This window comes from Schistocerca cancellata, chromosome 8 (genome assembly GCF_023864275.1).
Source record: "Schistocerca cancellata isolate TAMUIC-IGC-003103 chromosome 8, iqSchCanc2.1, whole genome shotgun sequence".
In the NCBI taxonomy this organism is placed as follows: Eukaryota; Metazoa; Arthropoda; class Insecta; order Orthoptera; family Acrididae; genus Schistocerca; species Schistocerca cancellata.
In genome coordinates, this window is record NC_064633.1 from 595,047,545 (window position 1) to 595,064,799 (window position 17,255).

Consider the following 17,255-nt stretch of genomic DNA (forward strand, 5'->3'; position numbering starts at 1 on the left):
TTAACTGATAGTCCTTGTGGATAATGTGAGTTCTAAAAACGCATTGAAAATATTTCTGTTTCTCGTTTTCTATCCTACAGGTAAGTTTCTCAGTAGACAATATCTGCATGGTGATGGACCGAATTTATCTAATTTATTGTAAACTAAAAATTAAAATAGCTGTATCTGGATATCTAATGGCTACCATGTAACCACGTTTTCGCTTGGACATACTGACATATTCTACGCCGTTTGTCGTGAATACGATATGTGCACTTTACTACACACGTTTTTGTACTCCTAGTACATGAAGATTTGGCCCATGAAGAATGAACTCGGAAACTTTTCTTTAGTAAAATACATGTTATATATATATATATATATATATATATATATATATATATATATATATATATCATCAGCCAATTCAATCATTAAATGATGTGGCCTCTTGGAGTTGTGGATTCAGGCAGGCTTTCAGCAGTCATCTCCAAGTGGGACGGTCTTGGGCAGTTCTCTGCCAGGTGTTACCAGCGATCTTCTTGATGTCTTTGTCCCATCTGTCTGGTGGTCTTCCTCTAGGCCTCCGGTGCTCTCTCGGACTCCACTCCAGTACTAGCTTCGTCCATCTGTTATCTTTTCTTCTTGCGACGTGGCCAGTCCACTGCCATTTCAAGGAACCTACTGTCTCTACGATGTCATTAACCTTCGTCATAGACCTGATGTGATCTGCCCTTTTGCTATCCTTTCTTGTATGGCCCAGCATTGATCTCTCCATGGCTCTCTCTGTGCTGTCCTAAGTTTCCCTTTTGTAAATGAGTTCAGTGTCCATGTCTCGCAACCATCCGTCATCACAGGAAGAATGCATTGATCAAATATTGCTTTCTTCAGATTTACTGGCATTTTTTATCTTAATACTGCTGAATTCTTCCCAAATGCTTGCCAATCAAGCTTGATGCGTCGATAGATTTCTGGCCTTATGTCTCCCTTCATATTTATAATCTGGCCAAGGTAGACATATTCACTGACCTCTTATAACAGACTGTTCGTGACTTACACATCTCCAGTTGGGACCCATTTGTTGGACATTACTTTTGTTTTGGAAAGGTTCATGTTCAAGCCAACCAGCTGACATTCCGATGCAAGATCTGTACGTTTTGGAGCTCAGTGAAGTCTTTGGCCAGTAAGGCAATATCATCAGCAAATCTCAAGTTGGTAAGCATTCTTCCATTAATTCTAATTCCCTTACCTTCCCAGCTCAGCTTTGACATAGCCATTTCCAATACAGCAGAGAACAGTTTTGGGGAGATGCAATCGCCTTGCTTGACACTCCTCATGATGCGGAATTCTTGAGTTGATCCGGCGATGTTAACATAAGCTGAAGAATTCTCGTAGATCTTCCTGAGCACTTCAATGGATGCTGCTCCCACTCCTTGCTCACTCAAAGGTTGGAGGACAGCTACATGGGTAACGGAGTCAAATGCATTTTCAAAGTCAACAAAGGCAATACAGAGAGGCAGTTGGTATTCATTCCTGCTTATCACTTCACTAACGGTCAGAATGTGGTCAATAGTGCTACAATTGCTTCGAAATCCTGCTTGTTCTATAGGTTGGACTGAGTCTAGGGTGAAACTAATTCGGTTTAACAAGATCTTTGTGAAAATTTTGTACAAAATTGAGAGCAAGTTGATAGGACGGTAGTTCTTAATATTGTGATTACTTCCTTTCCTGTGTATCAAAATATATATTACGTCTTACGTAGGTCTCGCACCTAACTAGTCCTCTAGGGAGCGGGTAGGCTTATCACGATGTTTCTGCCTCGATTGATATGCAACCTTGAGTATTTGTTAAGGCGTATATTACCTTGTGCGACCCGCTTCAATTTCACCCGCTGTATCAGATCTTCACCCTTCAGCTTGATTTTCATCTTGAGGATTAGTACGTTGTGCGGGAAGTGATTCTCATATTGTTCTTAATAAAAAATTTCTAAAAATGAAGGTCGTATGCGATCACGCATTCTCGTGGAGGATAACCCTGAAATTCGTACGCCATTTCTGTGGACGTATCCTCATCGTGTCTTCCTTCTGACGTATTTGGACCCCTTCATACAATTCCATACTGATCACATAACCAGGAGGGACAAGCACCTTATGAACAAAAAAATTCAGTCAGTAAGAATGGAAGCAGATCAAATAGAACTTAATGTTGTTCTGGTCTTGTCGAGTTTATACTGGCCAAGGTGAAGAATGATTATTTCATTGCCACGATTTCTGCTAGGGGTTAGGGTCACAGTTATAAAGCAAACTTTCGTCCTCAGTGACAAACTTTGAAAGAAGTAACTGGGTCGTCTTGAAGCAGTAGTCTAGGTTCGCTGCAGACTTTTGTGCGATGTTGAGTCTGACCGTCATGGACGAGTCGTGACACAGACTTCACCGCAGTCCTACACGTGTTCCGTTCTTCTGATAGAAAGTTCAAGTTCAAGTGGTTCAAGCGGCTCTGAGCACTATGCGAGTTAACTTCTAAGCTCATCAGTCCCCTAGAACTTAGAACTACTTAAACGTAACTAACCTAAGGACATCACACACATCCATGCCCGAGGCAGGATTCGAACCTGCGACAGTAGCGGTCGCTCGGTTCCAGACTGTAGCGCCTAGAACCGGATAGAAAGTTCACTTGCATATCCTACTCTCAAGGCGTTGCACAGGTCTTCGATAAACAGTCTACGACTTTCAACAATCGGATCCCTCACTGTCCGAATACTTTCTGGTTTCATTCCAGCTGATGGGTGAGCAGAATCAGTTGATGTACGGTCGTTTCTGGAACTCGGATACCAGTTTAGGTCTGTACCTGACATAAATTGTATTGTGGCTTCAACGTTTGGTGTGTTCCAACAACGATTTTTCCAAGTGTAAACAGTGCTTTATACCAATAAGCTACTCTTTCACCTCAAATTTCACAAAATTCGAAATTCAAGGAAACATGACAATGGAAATATATCAACAACAACTATGCAAACCACTTAGCTGGCATCGAATTTTCAGACTGGTTGAAAATAGAAGTTCGGGGGTCACCTTAGGGACATTTAGCATAAACATATCGAATTGGGCGGAGAATTCTAATTTCAGGTACTTTCGGATACCACCTCGTATGGGTTTGAAGCTTACGTTATAGACAATGTCCAATATTATTTTGCGAAAACATAATGGTAAGAGTTACAACCATTTCAGAAAATACCACAGCTGCCCACATTTCCTACAATCTCCCAGCATACGGGGGCGTAGCTCTGATTCCAGAAGTCCTTCCACAGATGACCGCGATCATTCGCTATTCAGGGACACTCACTTCACCTTTATCTTCTTCCCAGATTCTTCCGCATTCGAAGAAAGAGATTATCGGCGCGATGCTGGCCTTTATGCTTCCAAGACTCGGGGCTGTACTGAGGGTGAAATACTTCAGTTCCACGGTGGCGGAGTTCTTCGACCGGATAGTCCTGGAAACCATGGATTATAGAAAGAAGAACAACATTCGTCGGGAGGATCTGGTACATTTTATGATGGAACTGAAAGATCAAGGTTTCACGTCTGAGGAAAGCAGCGAAAAGATAGGTGAGTAATTTAGATATTTTAAGAGGGATAGATGGACGTAAGTAAACAGGTTACACAAGACGATCGAAAATGGAAATGAATTCTGTAGAATCAGAGTTGGAACGTATCAGTTAGCATGCAATTTCATATCAACGTATATCCGGGAATGGAAGGCTGCTTTCGACGAAGCTGTCAATGATGCAGTTGTCATTTGCTTCTTAAGGATTTTTGCACAACATATTTCCTAATAACTTGAATGATATTGTAGTTAGCAGCCTGTCGATGCATGTGGCCCATGCTCACGTGAATTTCAGTGTGGGTGCACTAGCGTATCTTTCTGCCTACAAGGCAGGTCACTGAATACGTAGAGGTTGACTACTAACTACTTGACAACTACGTGCACCATACCTAACGTCCAGACACCTGGTGACAACTGCACACCTCATTTCAAAGCGAGCAGTCGGTAATATGGTTTTGGATCCATTTATCAGAACATATCTATGAACACAGTTCTCGGGTATTTACATATATATTTTTGCAAGCTATATATGTTATATCATACCTCAGATTGCTAACGGGACAATATGTCACTCACGTAAAACCAGTATCAGTTTATGTCAGTTTACCAGTATCGGACAAACTTCTTTTCACGCCATGAGATGCACAACATTTTTGTTATCTCTCGTCATTTACTGAGGAAAAGGAAATTTTCTATAGTGTAACATCTAGATTTCGTATTTCAATGCAACAACCAAACTATAATATTCTATATGGTATGTAACTTCTTGAAATAATTATCTTCTCAAATAATGCTAAAGGCTGGCTCACACATTTACATCAGGCTTGAGGAACATCCTCGCTTAAACCTTGATCTGCTCGCCTTTCAGACCCCACTTATGGTATGTGCAAAAAATTTAATATACCTTTTGCTGAGGGGTTAATGGCAGAATTGACATTACCTTCTTTTAGTTTATCCCTTAGGCCAAATTCATGTTCCTCATTCTGGGATTTCCTGTCATGAGGCTTTCACTTTGAGAACAAAATAATATATTGTCACAAATGCCGTATAAACACTGTAAAATCCTGTCGACTATCAGTGGCTCCTACGTGAATGAAATCTAGGCTGAGAGACCCAACATATAAAATACAATGGACATCACACTTGTAGGGAAGCAGCTTACTGACGCCTTATAAAATTCTCATCAGTCTTTCCATTGTGTGCCAGCCTAGTCCGCTGTAACTAGCTCTGACGTCATAAATGTTGCGCAATACTTAAAAATCAAGTAAATAACCTGAAACGGTTCTAGCATGTCAGGAGTAATACTAAATCAATATGTGCTGAATATCAGTTCGATAACTTTAACCATTTTCGAAATTTGGACGTTTTTCTGTAAAAATCATTGGCGCAACAGAAAAGAGCTAGAAACTTAAAAATTTATATTTAGATACCTTTTTCATAATAATTTAATAGAAACAGTACTTTGGATCTCACAAATTAAGATTTTAGTTGAAATTCATGATTTTCAGGTTTTTGTCTCAAAAATTAAGGAAGCAAGGTAGATTAAGTAGGCTAATAAATAAGGCTATGATGTTTAAATTTAAGTAGAATGGAAATCCGCTATAATCATAAAGATGTGAGAAGTTTCAATTGAATAACTATATAACTATAGCGATAGCGTATCTCCAAAGGGCAAGTTCAGAGATCGTCTACTGCGTGTAGAGTAATTAAATTAATTCTCTCGCCCAAAATATTTGACTTAGCCACGTCAGAGTTTTATTATGGTTACTTACCTGTGTGCTGATGGCACATTTAAATTGAGAGCTTCATCGGCCATCAGCAAAGGAAGCGATGATTTATTCAATAACTTAATGTGGTGCATTACTAGCCCAGCGGTTAATCGGGAGAGCCGACTTGATCAGGCGTTCCCTTAGCCGTCCGCACCGCGGCTTTATATACACTCATGGAAATGTAAAAAAGAACACATTGACACCAGTGTGTCAGACCCACCATACTTGCTCCGGACACTGCGAGAGGGCTGTACAAGCAATGATCACACGCACGGCACAGCGGACACACCAGGAACCGCGGTGTTGGCCATCGAATGGCGCTAGCTGCGCAGCATTTGTGCACCGCCGCCGTCAGTGTCAGCCAGTTTGCCGTGGCATACGGAGCTCCATCGCAGTCTTTAGCACTGGTAGCATGCCGCGACAGCGTGGACGTGAACCGTATGTGCAGTTGACGGACTTTGAGCGAGGGCGTATAGTGGGCATGCGGGAGGCCGGGTGGACGTACCGCCGAATTGCTCAACACGTGGGGCGTGAGGTCTCCACAGTACATCGATGTTGTCGCCAGTGGTCGGCGGAAGGTGCACGTGCCCGTCGACCTGGGACCGGACCGTAGCGACGCACGGATGCACGCCAAGACCGTAGGATCCTACGCAGTGCCGTAGGGGACCGCACCGCCACTTCCCAGCAAATTAGGGACACTGTTGCTCCTGGGGTATCGGCGAGGACCATTCGCAACCGTCTCCATGAAGCTGGGCTACGGTCCCGCACACCGTTAGGCCGTCTTCCGCTCACGCCCCAACATCGTGCAGCCCGCCTCCAGTGGTGTCGCGACAGGCGTGAATGGAGGGACGAATGGAGACGTGTCGTCTTCAGCGATGAGAGTCGCTTCTGCCTTGGTGCCAATGATGGTCGTATGCGTGTTTGGCGCCATGCAGTTGAGCGCCACAATCAGGACTGCATACGACCGAGGCACACAGGGCCAACACCCGGCATCATGGTGTGGGGAGCGATCTCCTACACTGGCCGTACACCACTGGTGATCGTCGAGGGGACACTGAATAGTGCACGGTACATCCAAACCGTCATCGAACCCATCGTTCTACCATTCCTAGACCGACAAGGGAACTTGCTGTTCCAACAGGACAATGCACGTCCGCATGTATCCCGTGCCACCCAACGTGTTCTAGAAGGTGTAAGTCAACTACCCTGGCCAGCAAGATCTCCAGATCTGTCCCCCATTGAGCATGTTTGGGACTGGATGAAGCGCCGTCTCGCGCGGTCTGCACGTCCAGCACGAACGCTGGTCCAACTGAGGCGCCAGGTGGAAATGGCATGGCAAGCCGTTCCACAGGACTACATCCAGCATCTCTACGATCGTCTCCATGGGAGAATAGCAGCCTGCATTGCTGCGAAAGGTGGATATACACTGTACTAGTGCCGACATTGTGCATGCTCTGTTGCCTGTGTCTATGTGCCTGTGGTTCCGTCAGTGTGATCATGTGATGTATCTGACCCCAGTAATGTGTCAATAAAGTTTTCCCCTTCCTGGGACAATGAATTCACGGTGTTCTTATTTCAATTTCCAGGAGTGTATCAGAACGCTGCGCGAGAAAAAAGGCCCCAGTTCTCTCCAGACGCTGAATAGCACACCATCTGTGTTGGGAGTCGCGTCGCGTCGGTATCATTGCTATAAACAGCCTCGGATGCCGTATTAAGTAACTCGGGATATGCGTAACCATGAAATCGTTTTCGAGTCAAGTGTTAATCCTGGGATAACTTTAATGATAAATCTTCAGTTTGCGTATGTCGTATTTTCACGTGCCGCCACGGGACAGACATTTGACCATTATTTAGCGTGGCGTTTGATGAACATTATCATCAAATTATGGCGAGCATTCACTTAAACATTTAATTTGGACAGTTATAGTTGCATCAGGGCATTAGACTCTGAACTGCTCTGGTAGTTGGATTGTGTTTACAGGATCGTTTTTGATTATTAATCCCAGACAATCTTCTAATTCTTCAGAGCTATAAGCTGTAGCTATGAGTGTATTTCTCAGATGAAGTGGGCACTAGGCATTCTAATTACAGGCTTCACGTTTTGCTAATCACTTTCTGGTTGCCAATATTGTAGTTAGAGAGCCAGTGTTGAGAACGGCAAAAGATAGGATAATTAATAGGAACATTTATATAACACATATTCCACCAGCCGCCCCACAATTGGTGCATAGGCCGGGAAATGCATCTTTTCTACATTACATTCTACATTTTAAACAATTAACAATAATCCACTCGCCGCCCCACACACTCAAGCCCAGAGGACCATGCCTTGAGATCGGATTGCCATGTCATTCTCTCCCTTTCGCCGTCATTACGATGCGGCTTGGACGGATGTGGTGTAAGCACGCCACTCTTCGGGTCGTTGTTAGCTCTCCATATCTTGGAGCTGCTACAGTGCGTCCGCGAAGTCTTCCCGCGGCGGCGAGCTCCGTGTATCTCTCCTTGCCGCGTAAGGTTGGCAGCACTTTCATGTCACTGTATGAGCTGGAGCCCGGAATTCACTGCTAGGGGACGCAGCTATGTTGGGAGTGGGGATGAAACATTGTTAGAATTAATAGAACCAAATTAATCAATTATATTAATTACAGTTGAATTCACTGTACTCAAAAATACACTGCTGGCCATTAAAATTGCTACACCCAGAAGAAATGAAGATGATAAACGCGAATTCATTGGACAAATATATTATACTAGAACTGACATGTGCTTACATTTTCACGCAATTTGGGTGCATAGAACCTGAGAAATCAGCACCCACAACAACAACCTCTGGCCGTAATTACGGCCTTGATACGTCTGGGCATTGAGTCAGAGCTTGGATGACGTGTACAGGTACAGCTGCCCATGCAGCTTCAACACCGTACGACAGTTCATCATGCTACTGACTGGCGTATTATGACTAGCCAGTTGCTCGGCCGCCATTGACCGGACGTTTTCAATTGGTGACAGATCTGGAGAATGTGCAGGCCAGGGCAGCAGTCGAACATTTACTGCATCCAGAAAGGCCCGTACAGGACCTGCAACATGCGGTCGTGCATTATTCTGCTGAAATGAAGGGTTTCGCAGAGATCAAATGAAGGGTAGAGCCAGGGGTCGTAACACATCTGAAATGTAACGTCCACTGTTCAAAATGCCGTCAATGCGAACAAGAGGTGACAGAGACGTGTAACCAATGGCACCGCATACCATCACGCCGGGTGACACGCCAGTATGGCGATGACGAATACACGCTTCCAATGTGCGTTCACCGCGATGTCGCCAAACACGGATGCGACCATCATGATGCTGTAAACAGAACCTGCATTCATCTGAAAAAATGACGTTTTGCCATTCGTACACCCAGGTTCGTCGTTGATTACACCATCGCAGGCGCTGCTGTCTGTGATGCAGCGTCAAGGGTAACCGCAGCCGTGGTCTCCGAGCTGATAGTCCATGCTGCTGCAAACGTCGTCGAACTGTTCGTGCAGATGGTTGTTGTCGCCATCTGTTGACTCAGGGATCGAGACGTGGCTGCAAAATCAGTTACAGCCATGCGGATCAGATGCCTGTCATCTCGTCTGCTAGTGATACGCGGCCGTTGGAATCCAGCACGGCGTTCCGTATTACCCTCCACCCCCAACCCACCGATTCCATATTCTGCTAACAGTCATTGGATCTCTACCAACGCGAGCACCAATGTCGCGATACGATAAACCGCAATCGCGATATACTACATTCCGACTTTTATGAAAGTCGGAAACGTGATGGTACGCATTTCTCCTCCTTACACGAGGCACCACAACAACGTTTCACCAGGCATCGCAGGTGAACTGCTGTTTGTGTATGAGAAATCGGTTGGAAACTTTCCTCATGTCGGCTCCCTGCAGGTGTCGCCACCGGCGGCAACCTTGTGTGAATGCTCTGAAAAGCTAATCATTTGCATATCACAGCATCTTCTTCCTCTCGGTTAAATGTTGCGTCTTTAGCACGTCATGTTCGTGGTGTAGCAATTTTCATGGCCAGTAGTGTATTACAGCAGGTGCTGGAAATATTTTCCTCTTTCTTGAATGCTTAGTTTAAAACGTTTATATTTATTTGCGAACACCTTTACCAATACTCATCGTCTAATCGAATTCAGATAATCACTTATCGCTTTCTTCAATTCATGTGTTGTCTTTGGGTTATTTTGATGCACACATGTTTTAGACGCTCCCGAAAGAAAGTAGTCGGGCGGAGACGGATTCGGTGAGCGCGGAGGACAGAGACCTTTCACAATTACTTTTTCTCCAAAGATTTCATCCAAACATAGTACGCACTGATATGTTGTATGAGCAGTACCGTTGTCTTTTTGGAAACATGAGTGGTAGATCTCATTTACATTCAGCAGAGCAATAAATGGATACATTATCTGGGAACAATACATACCAGAAGTGATGGTAGTATCGAACAAGATCGGCCCTATGATTCGCGCTCACGTTATGGCAACCCATACTCCGATTTGCTTTGCGTACAGTGGCGTTTCTGTTAAGGCATGTGGATTTTCTGATGGCCAAATCCGACAATTTTGGGATTCAGTGTAGCCAGACAGGTGAAACCAAGCCTCATCAGTGAGAAAGGTTCGATCCAAAACATCAGCTCCACGTCGATTAACAAATCGCTGAAACCATTCTCAATACGCTATTCGTTTCACATGGCCCGTACAATGTAAATATTGCACAGAAGCAATTTTGTACGGATACATCCCCAGTTCTTCGGTTTCAGCCTTACATGCTGTCGTACGAGAGACTTCAGCCTCTTGCGATAATCTCGTCACTGATTTGGTTTGTCTCCGCAACATGATGTCCGAAATGTCGTCAACCTTCCGTTGTGTTAGAATTGTGAGCGTACCAGTGCATCACGAATTGAACCTGTCGTCTGGAATTTGCGAATTAAATCGCGTACAGTGTCACGATTTGGACGCCTCGAGGCAGGAAAACGCAATCTAAACTGCCATGTCACACACTCCGTAAAGTTTCCGCCTGCTGGGGAACCACCCTCCATTAAAAACACTCTTCATAAGCAAGCATTGTCACACCGGTAAGCTTACACAAGAACTAGACAATAACACAGCTAACAACTGTAACTAGGGCTGCCGCTAAAATATCGTTATATCGATATAGTTTCCAAAAAAGTTCGATATATACAGGCCATATCTTTTTCACTGGTACATCGATGTACCGATATCGATATGGCTGTATCGAGTGCCAATATTTTTATTTTATTTTATATTTAATGTGTCAATAAAGTTTCCCCTTCCTGGGACAATGAATTCACGGTGTTCTTATTTCAATTTCCAGGAGTGTATGAGGATAAATTTTATTATTCTGTTACATTTTATTTGTTGCATCAGTGCAAATTTGTCATCTCTTAAAACCAGTTTTCCAACTTTACTTTTACAATTTTACATGCTAGTTTGTTTTTCAATTTTATATTTACAATTTTACTCTTACATTTACAAAGTTACTTATTTTACATGATCTAGTTATACTATATTGAAAGAAAAAGAGAAGAATGAAGATGAGGAAAAGGAAGGAAAGATAACCAGTTGATTGTGTTGGTTGTGAGTTACATTACTTGTATTACGTGTTAGTTACATTAATTGGTTATTGGTAATATTTAGTAAATTTAATACAGACATAGGCAATTGTATTTGTGAGTGTAACTACCTACTGGACTTTGAGGTGGTTGTGTAAGTTGTGTCATTTGGGGACTTAAGTTTTGAGTTTTACGTTGTTCCTTTTTTCTGATTGAAAAGTTAGGCAATTTTTGATACACATTAAAATTTAGAGTGACTGTAAAGTGAAGTGAGAATAAATATAATAGATTTAATATGCTAGAGTTATAGGATTATATAGTAAAGTAGTTTTGCAGTACTGGTGGCTTTTGCTGTCATCTGTATTTGGATGTAAGAGCATACAATTGTTGTTGTTTATGAGGGTAGGTTGCGTGCTTTACATATTTTACATTTGGCATTTGGCAGTGGTGCCTTTTGCATTAGTATTGTACATTTTCTCTCTTTTTAACATTTACCACCTTCATCCTCTTATGGTGCTTATTGTGTTTACAGCCTATTTCCTATAATTAACTATAATTAGCTGTGCGGTTCTAAGAGCTCCAGTCCGGAGCCGCGCTGCTGCTACGGTCACAGGTTCGAATCCTGCTTCGGGCATAGGTGTGTGTGATGTCCTTAGGTTAGTTAGGTTTAAATAGTTCTAAGTTCTAGGGGACTGATGACCACAGCTGTTGAGTCCCATAGTGCTCAGAGCCAACTATAATTAGAATTAACTTGGTGCTAGGGTGTGTGGGTGTTGAAGCAGGTGTGGTTGTGAGTGTAGGTGTAGGTAGGAGCTCTAGAGTTTGTGTGTGTGTGTCTTGAGTGTAATGATTGGTTCTCTGTGATGTGTGTTTGGTGTTATTGATTGTTCTGTCTGCAGTCCAGATGAGGGAGGGGTGGGATTTCTTGGATTAAGGGTTCCATAGTGGGGGCCAGGTCCGGGAATTCTCTGCTGGTGTTGTGGGCTACTGTACGTGATGCCGGCCGGTGTGGCCAAGCGGTTCTAGGCGCGTCAGTCTGGAACCGCGAGACCGCTACGGTCGCAGGTTCGAATCCTGCCTCGGGCATGGATGTGTGTGATGTCCTTAGGTTAGTTAGGTTTAAGTAGTTCTAAGTTCTAGGGGACTCATGACCTCAGATGTTATGTCCTATAGTGCTCAGAGCCATTTGAACCATTTTTTGTACTGTACGTGCTAGTTGGGCGTATTTGTACTTGGGTCGTCTGGTAGGTCGTGTTCTTCGCTGCTACCTTGTTGATGCACAGGGTATATAATAATAAACCAGTACTTAAACATCCGATGTGCTGCCGATATATTTTTTGGCAGGTATGTCAATACGTTTTGCGTCGATATATCGATATACAGACGTTTATTCGATATATTGAGGTCCTATAATGATACTTTTAAATACCGATATTTTTTAAATTATCAGCAGTCGTAGCTGGCACTCACACACAACGCTAGTGCCCCCACTCTACCACTTCAGGTCCACGGAACACGTGCAGGCGGGATTTGAATGTGGTGCGAACCTTGCGCGGCCCCAGGCGAGACACGCAAGGCTAGCCTCTGCGGAAAGACTCATGAGGCTGCTCGCAGACTTTTCAATTGCTACGATCAAGAAAAATCCCCTGACCGTACCGGGTATTGAAATTGGGGTCATCCACATAAAGTCGAGACACATTGATTGCTATGGAACCGAACGTTGAATAAATATAGAAATAGGTAATAAAATAAAAGAAAGCCAGGCTCGACCGAAGAAAACGACGTGCTACAGTTGGCTTCCGGCATCTATCAGTAATTTTTTGAATGACAACTTACTGCATTTTCGAATAAGATGAACTCGACATTCGTGCAAAATACAGTGCACTTTGATACCAAACATAAATTTAGCGCGTGTTTGACACATTGTTACTTAAAGGGACACTGGAGGCCACGTTGCTGTTCCAGAGGTAACTGACAACTTGGTGGTGGCGCAGCTGCTGTTGGCGTTCACACTTGGATTCGAGATGACGTCGTCGGCTATGAGTTTCTGTCTGCACGAGCTGTCCACCAACCCCGTGCTGCAGACACGCGCCCACAAGGAAGTGGACGCGGTTCTCTGCCGCCATGGGGGTGAGATCACCTACGACGCCATCCAGGAGATGACCTACATGGACCTGCTAGTGGCAGGTAGGTTGTAGTTCACCGCCAAAGTTACTCGAAGAGATACTCAACATGGATAAGTCATAACTAAAGTTGGTTCAAGAGATGCCCTACATGGATGCACAGTTCACAGTTATGTGGCTGGTTACTCTCAGTACTGACAGATGACCTACATTAACATATCGGTGGCAGCACAGTGGCTCTTCACAGTGTGAAGTGTCAGTTGAACTGTTTATCATACACTTAACGATGATAGAAGTCCGATACCCAGTGACCCAGAGGAAAAGGAAAGCTCCCCATAAGATTATATAAATTTAAGATAAATTATGCCAGGCAAGAGCCCAATTAAGTACAAAAGTACTTACCTCATACGCATTTATTAATGATGCGGGTCATCTAACTACAGAAGGAAACTAGTAGGCACTATTACAATTTGGTTTATTACCATAATACACTGAATAACTAATTTAACTACGGAATTAAACAGGTAGACATTTAATAAGTAAGCAAAGGGTTCTAATTATGAAAGATAGCCTTGTCTCCGGTGGGTGTACACATGGAAATACAACATGGAACCACAACAAAGATACGGCCAACGGCTGCGAAAATGGTCCGTGGTTTAAAGAAAGAACACTGGAAAATCTAGTACAAAATTCAGCAGAATCGCCAAAGCGCATGGTGGGCGCAATTACCTGGATGAGAAGGTTAAAACTGCACAAATGACCCTGGCGTAAATTAACTAGGCACACATACCACTTAGCTGAGTGATTACATTGACGGCCTATCCTTTGCTCCCCTGAATGGTGTGTGTGTGGAAGATAGCAGCGTTGGCAGCTGGAAATTCTGCATATAGCTCAGCCTGTGTACTTGGCTCTAAGGTGGAGACATCTCTCATGGCCACATACGGTGAAGTTCATTCTCGATGGAGCCCGTGAAGCAAATGTCTACTCACTGAAGGTAGCAAGTATTCTCTCTTTGCCATCTTGCAGCAAGTCTCCTTTAACTTCATTCTCTGAAACTTTGCTGAATCTGCCCAATAACCAATTTGCGGGAGATTTAGTAAGTTCTGAGCAACAACAATTTTATAAATAAGTTGAACAAATTCCTACTCTTGCAGAACTTGTCATGGTATAACAGTAGTGGCCAGGCAAAGGAAGGAAGGCAGCAAATCTCTCCCACTACATGACACGTTTCTAATCCCAGCCAACAAAAAGGCATGCGCATAGATACATTCAGGAAAGCACATAAATAGTTATTGTGAGCCCGTCAGAGTCCCTGTTATTCGGATTTAAACGAAGAATCCTTTGTGATGTGGCTGCGGACGATGCCTGCTCATATGGACCCAAGTTCTGAGTGATACACACGGCTTTTTCGATTATTATCTTTCTAAAAATGATTCGTCGCAACTTCTTGCCAATGTACACTACTGACCATTAAAAGAAGATGAACAACGTTTTGTTCAGGCTGTTTTCTATCAAAGCTGGTCTGGGAGTTGACCTACATGGACATTCTGGTGGAAGGTCACCCACCTTTCTCTGTCAAAGCCGTCCAAAGTGATAATCTATACGGACATGATACTGGAATATCATGTTGCTCTTCAGTTACCCAGCTGGTCCACCTGAGTGGCTGTTTTCTGCCAAAGCTGGCCTGGTCTGGCAGGTGGCATACATGGACCTGATAGTGACAAGTCAGGGGTTGTTTATGGTCAAAGCCAGTTCAATAGATACCCTACACTGATTTGGATATGAAAGGACATTTTGGTTTCAAACATTATATATTAATTCTCATCTATTTTACTAAACTCACTCTCCTCTCACACTGTATCAGTATGTCATAGTAAAATGCAGGAAGGGTCTACACACTTGCATCCTTAGGAAGGAACTAACTGTGGAAAGTGTGGACCAATTGCAACCAAAACTGGGAAGTATATGATTTACGGTCTCGTACTATTAGGGTGGGAAATTCTGACTGCCTTAAGGATAAGATGTGGGTGAGTGGGAGTTAAATGTGAACCTAATAAATCACCAGGTGCTTTGCATGCATATCTGATAGTTCAACAGTTTTTGGGGTCACTAAGCTGATTCTTGTGTCTTGAAAGGAGGATATAGGATGAACATCAACAAAAGCAAAACGAGTATAAAGGAACGTAGTCGAATTAAATCGGATGATGCTGCGGGAATTAGATTAGGAGTTGAGATGCTTAAAGTAGTAAATGAGTTTTGCTATATGGGGAGTAAAATGATGGTCGAAGTAGACAGGGTATAAAATGTAGACTGGCAATGGCAAGGAAAGCGTTTCAGAAGAAGAGAAATTTGTTAACATCGACTATAGATTTAAGTGTCTGGAAGTCATTTCTGGAAGTATTTGTATGGAGTGTAGCCATGTACGGAAGTGAAACATGGACGATAAATAGTTTGGACAAGAAGAAAATAGAAGCTTTCGAAATGTGGTGCTACAGAAGAATGCTGAAAATTACACGGGTAGATCACATAACTAATGAGGAGGTATTGAAAAGAATTGGAGAGAAGTTTGTGGCACAACTTGACTAGAAGAAGGAATCGATTCGTAGGGCATATTCTGAGGCGTCAAGGGATCACCAATTTATTATTGAAGGGCAGCGTGGAGGGTAAAAATTGTAGAGGGAGACCAAGAGATGAATACACTAAACAGTTTCAGAAGGATGTAGGTTGCAGTAGGTACAGGGAGATGAAGAACATTCACAGAATAGAGTAGCATGGAGAGCTGCATCAAACCAGTCTCTGGACCGAAGTCCACAACAATATATACGATGATGGTATCCGTTATGCCAACAGCTTCCTTCTGTAATGGTTCAAAAGCGTGACATGCTGTGCTGTAACCCTCGGGCTTCGCGGGGCTTCAAACAACAAGCTGTCGACACGTGAAAGTAAAAAATAAATAAAATGTACAGGCACATTATTAAAGCGATCAACAAATGTGGGTGAGTAACAACGAGAGAGTTTCCGAACTGGGTGGTCTTAATTAGAGGGGATCTTTGCCGTTTTATTGCCGCATCTCCACCCCCCCCTCTTCCGCCCCCAGTGATGACATGAGGACGCGAAACAAGAGAACTGCAAAAGCAAAAGCATTCTTTGCCCCTTTAGAACACATTCAGATTTCATCGAATGGTTTTGAACGATCCCTAGAGGTTCTGTCCTGCACTCTAGGGTAGAAATTGCTGTCGCACTGCAAAGCAGAGGTCTGCGGTCACGCACAAAGAAGTTTCTGGCCCAAGGTATCCTTAGAGAAGGTTTGAATCGTCCGGAGAGTGTTTTGATGCGGGTCGTTCTGCTTCTCATTGTACTGCGTACTGTGGTTTCGACGGCTAAAGGTATGGCAGTCAGAGCCCCACTGGGTTGATTTCATTTGTGTCCTTTATGCCAGGCCCTGATACCTCTTCGTATCGGTTCTACATGGTCGTGCGATATTTTTTTATCGACCATTCGAAAGAATACCGCGTTATTTCCGTGCAGGGCGACGCGGACCGGATCTTCATCCCAGAGACGTCAAGAGAATGTTCAAATGGCTCTACATCTACATCTACATCTACATCTATACTCCGCGAGCCACCTTACGGTGTGTGGCGGAGGGTACTTATTGTACCACTATCTGATCCCCCCTTCCCTGTTCCATTCACGAATTGTGCGTGGGAAGAACGACTGCTTGTAAGTCTCCGTATTTGCTCTAATTTCTCGGATCTTTTCGTTGTGATCATTACGCGAGATATATGTGGGCGGTAGTAATATGTTGGCCATCTCTTCCCGGAATGTGCTCTCTCGTAATTTCGATAATAAACCTCTCCGTATTGCGTAACGCCTTTCTTGAAGTGTCCGCCACTGGAGCTTGTTCAGCATCTCCGTAACGCTCTCGCGCTGACTAAATGTCCCCATGACGAATCGCGCTGCTTTTCGCTGGATCATGTCTATCTCTTCTATTAATCCAACCTGGTAAGGGTCCCATACTGATGAGCAATACTCAAGAATCGGACGAACAAGCGTTTTGTAAGCTACTTCTTTCGTCGATGAGTCACATTTTCTTAGAATTCTTCCTATGAATCTCAACCTGGCGCCTGCTTTTCCCACTATTTGTTTTATGTGATCATTCCACTTCAGA

The 17,255-nt window shown here is 43.6% G+C and overlaps 1 protein-coding gene across 1 annotated transcript in view; it reads left to right on the forward strand.

Annotated features, from left to right (window-relative positions):
* LOC126095091 (cytochrome P450 6a2-like) overlaps positions 1 to 17,255 on the forward strand; it is a 102,042-nt gene that overhangs the window by 67,115 nt on the left and 17,672 nt on the right. Inside the window, exons 3-4 of the mRNA XM_049909785.1 lie at positions 3,344 to 3,584; positions 12,930 to 13,151. Of these exons, the coding sequence (XP_049765742.1) occupies positions 3,344 to 3,584; positions 12,930 to 13,151 (463 nt within the window). The remainder of the gene's footprint in view (positions 1 to 3,343; positions 3,585 to 12,929; positions 13,152 to 17,255) is intronic.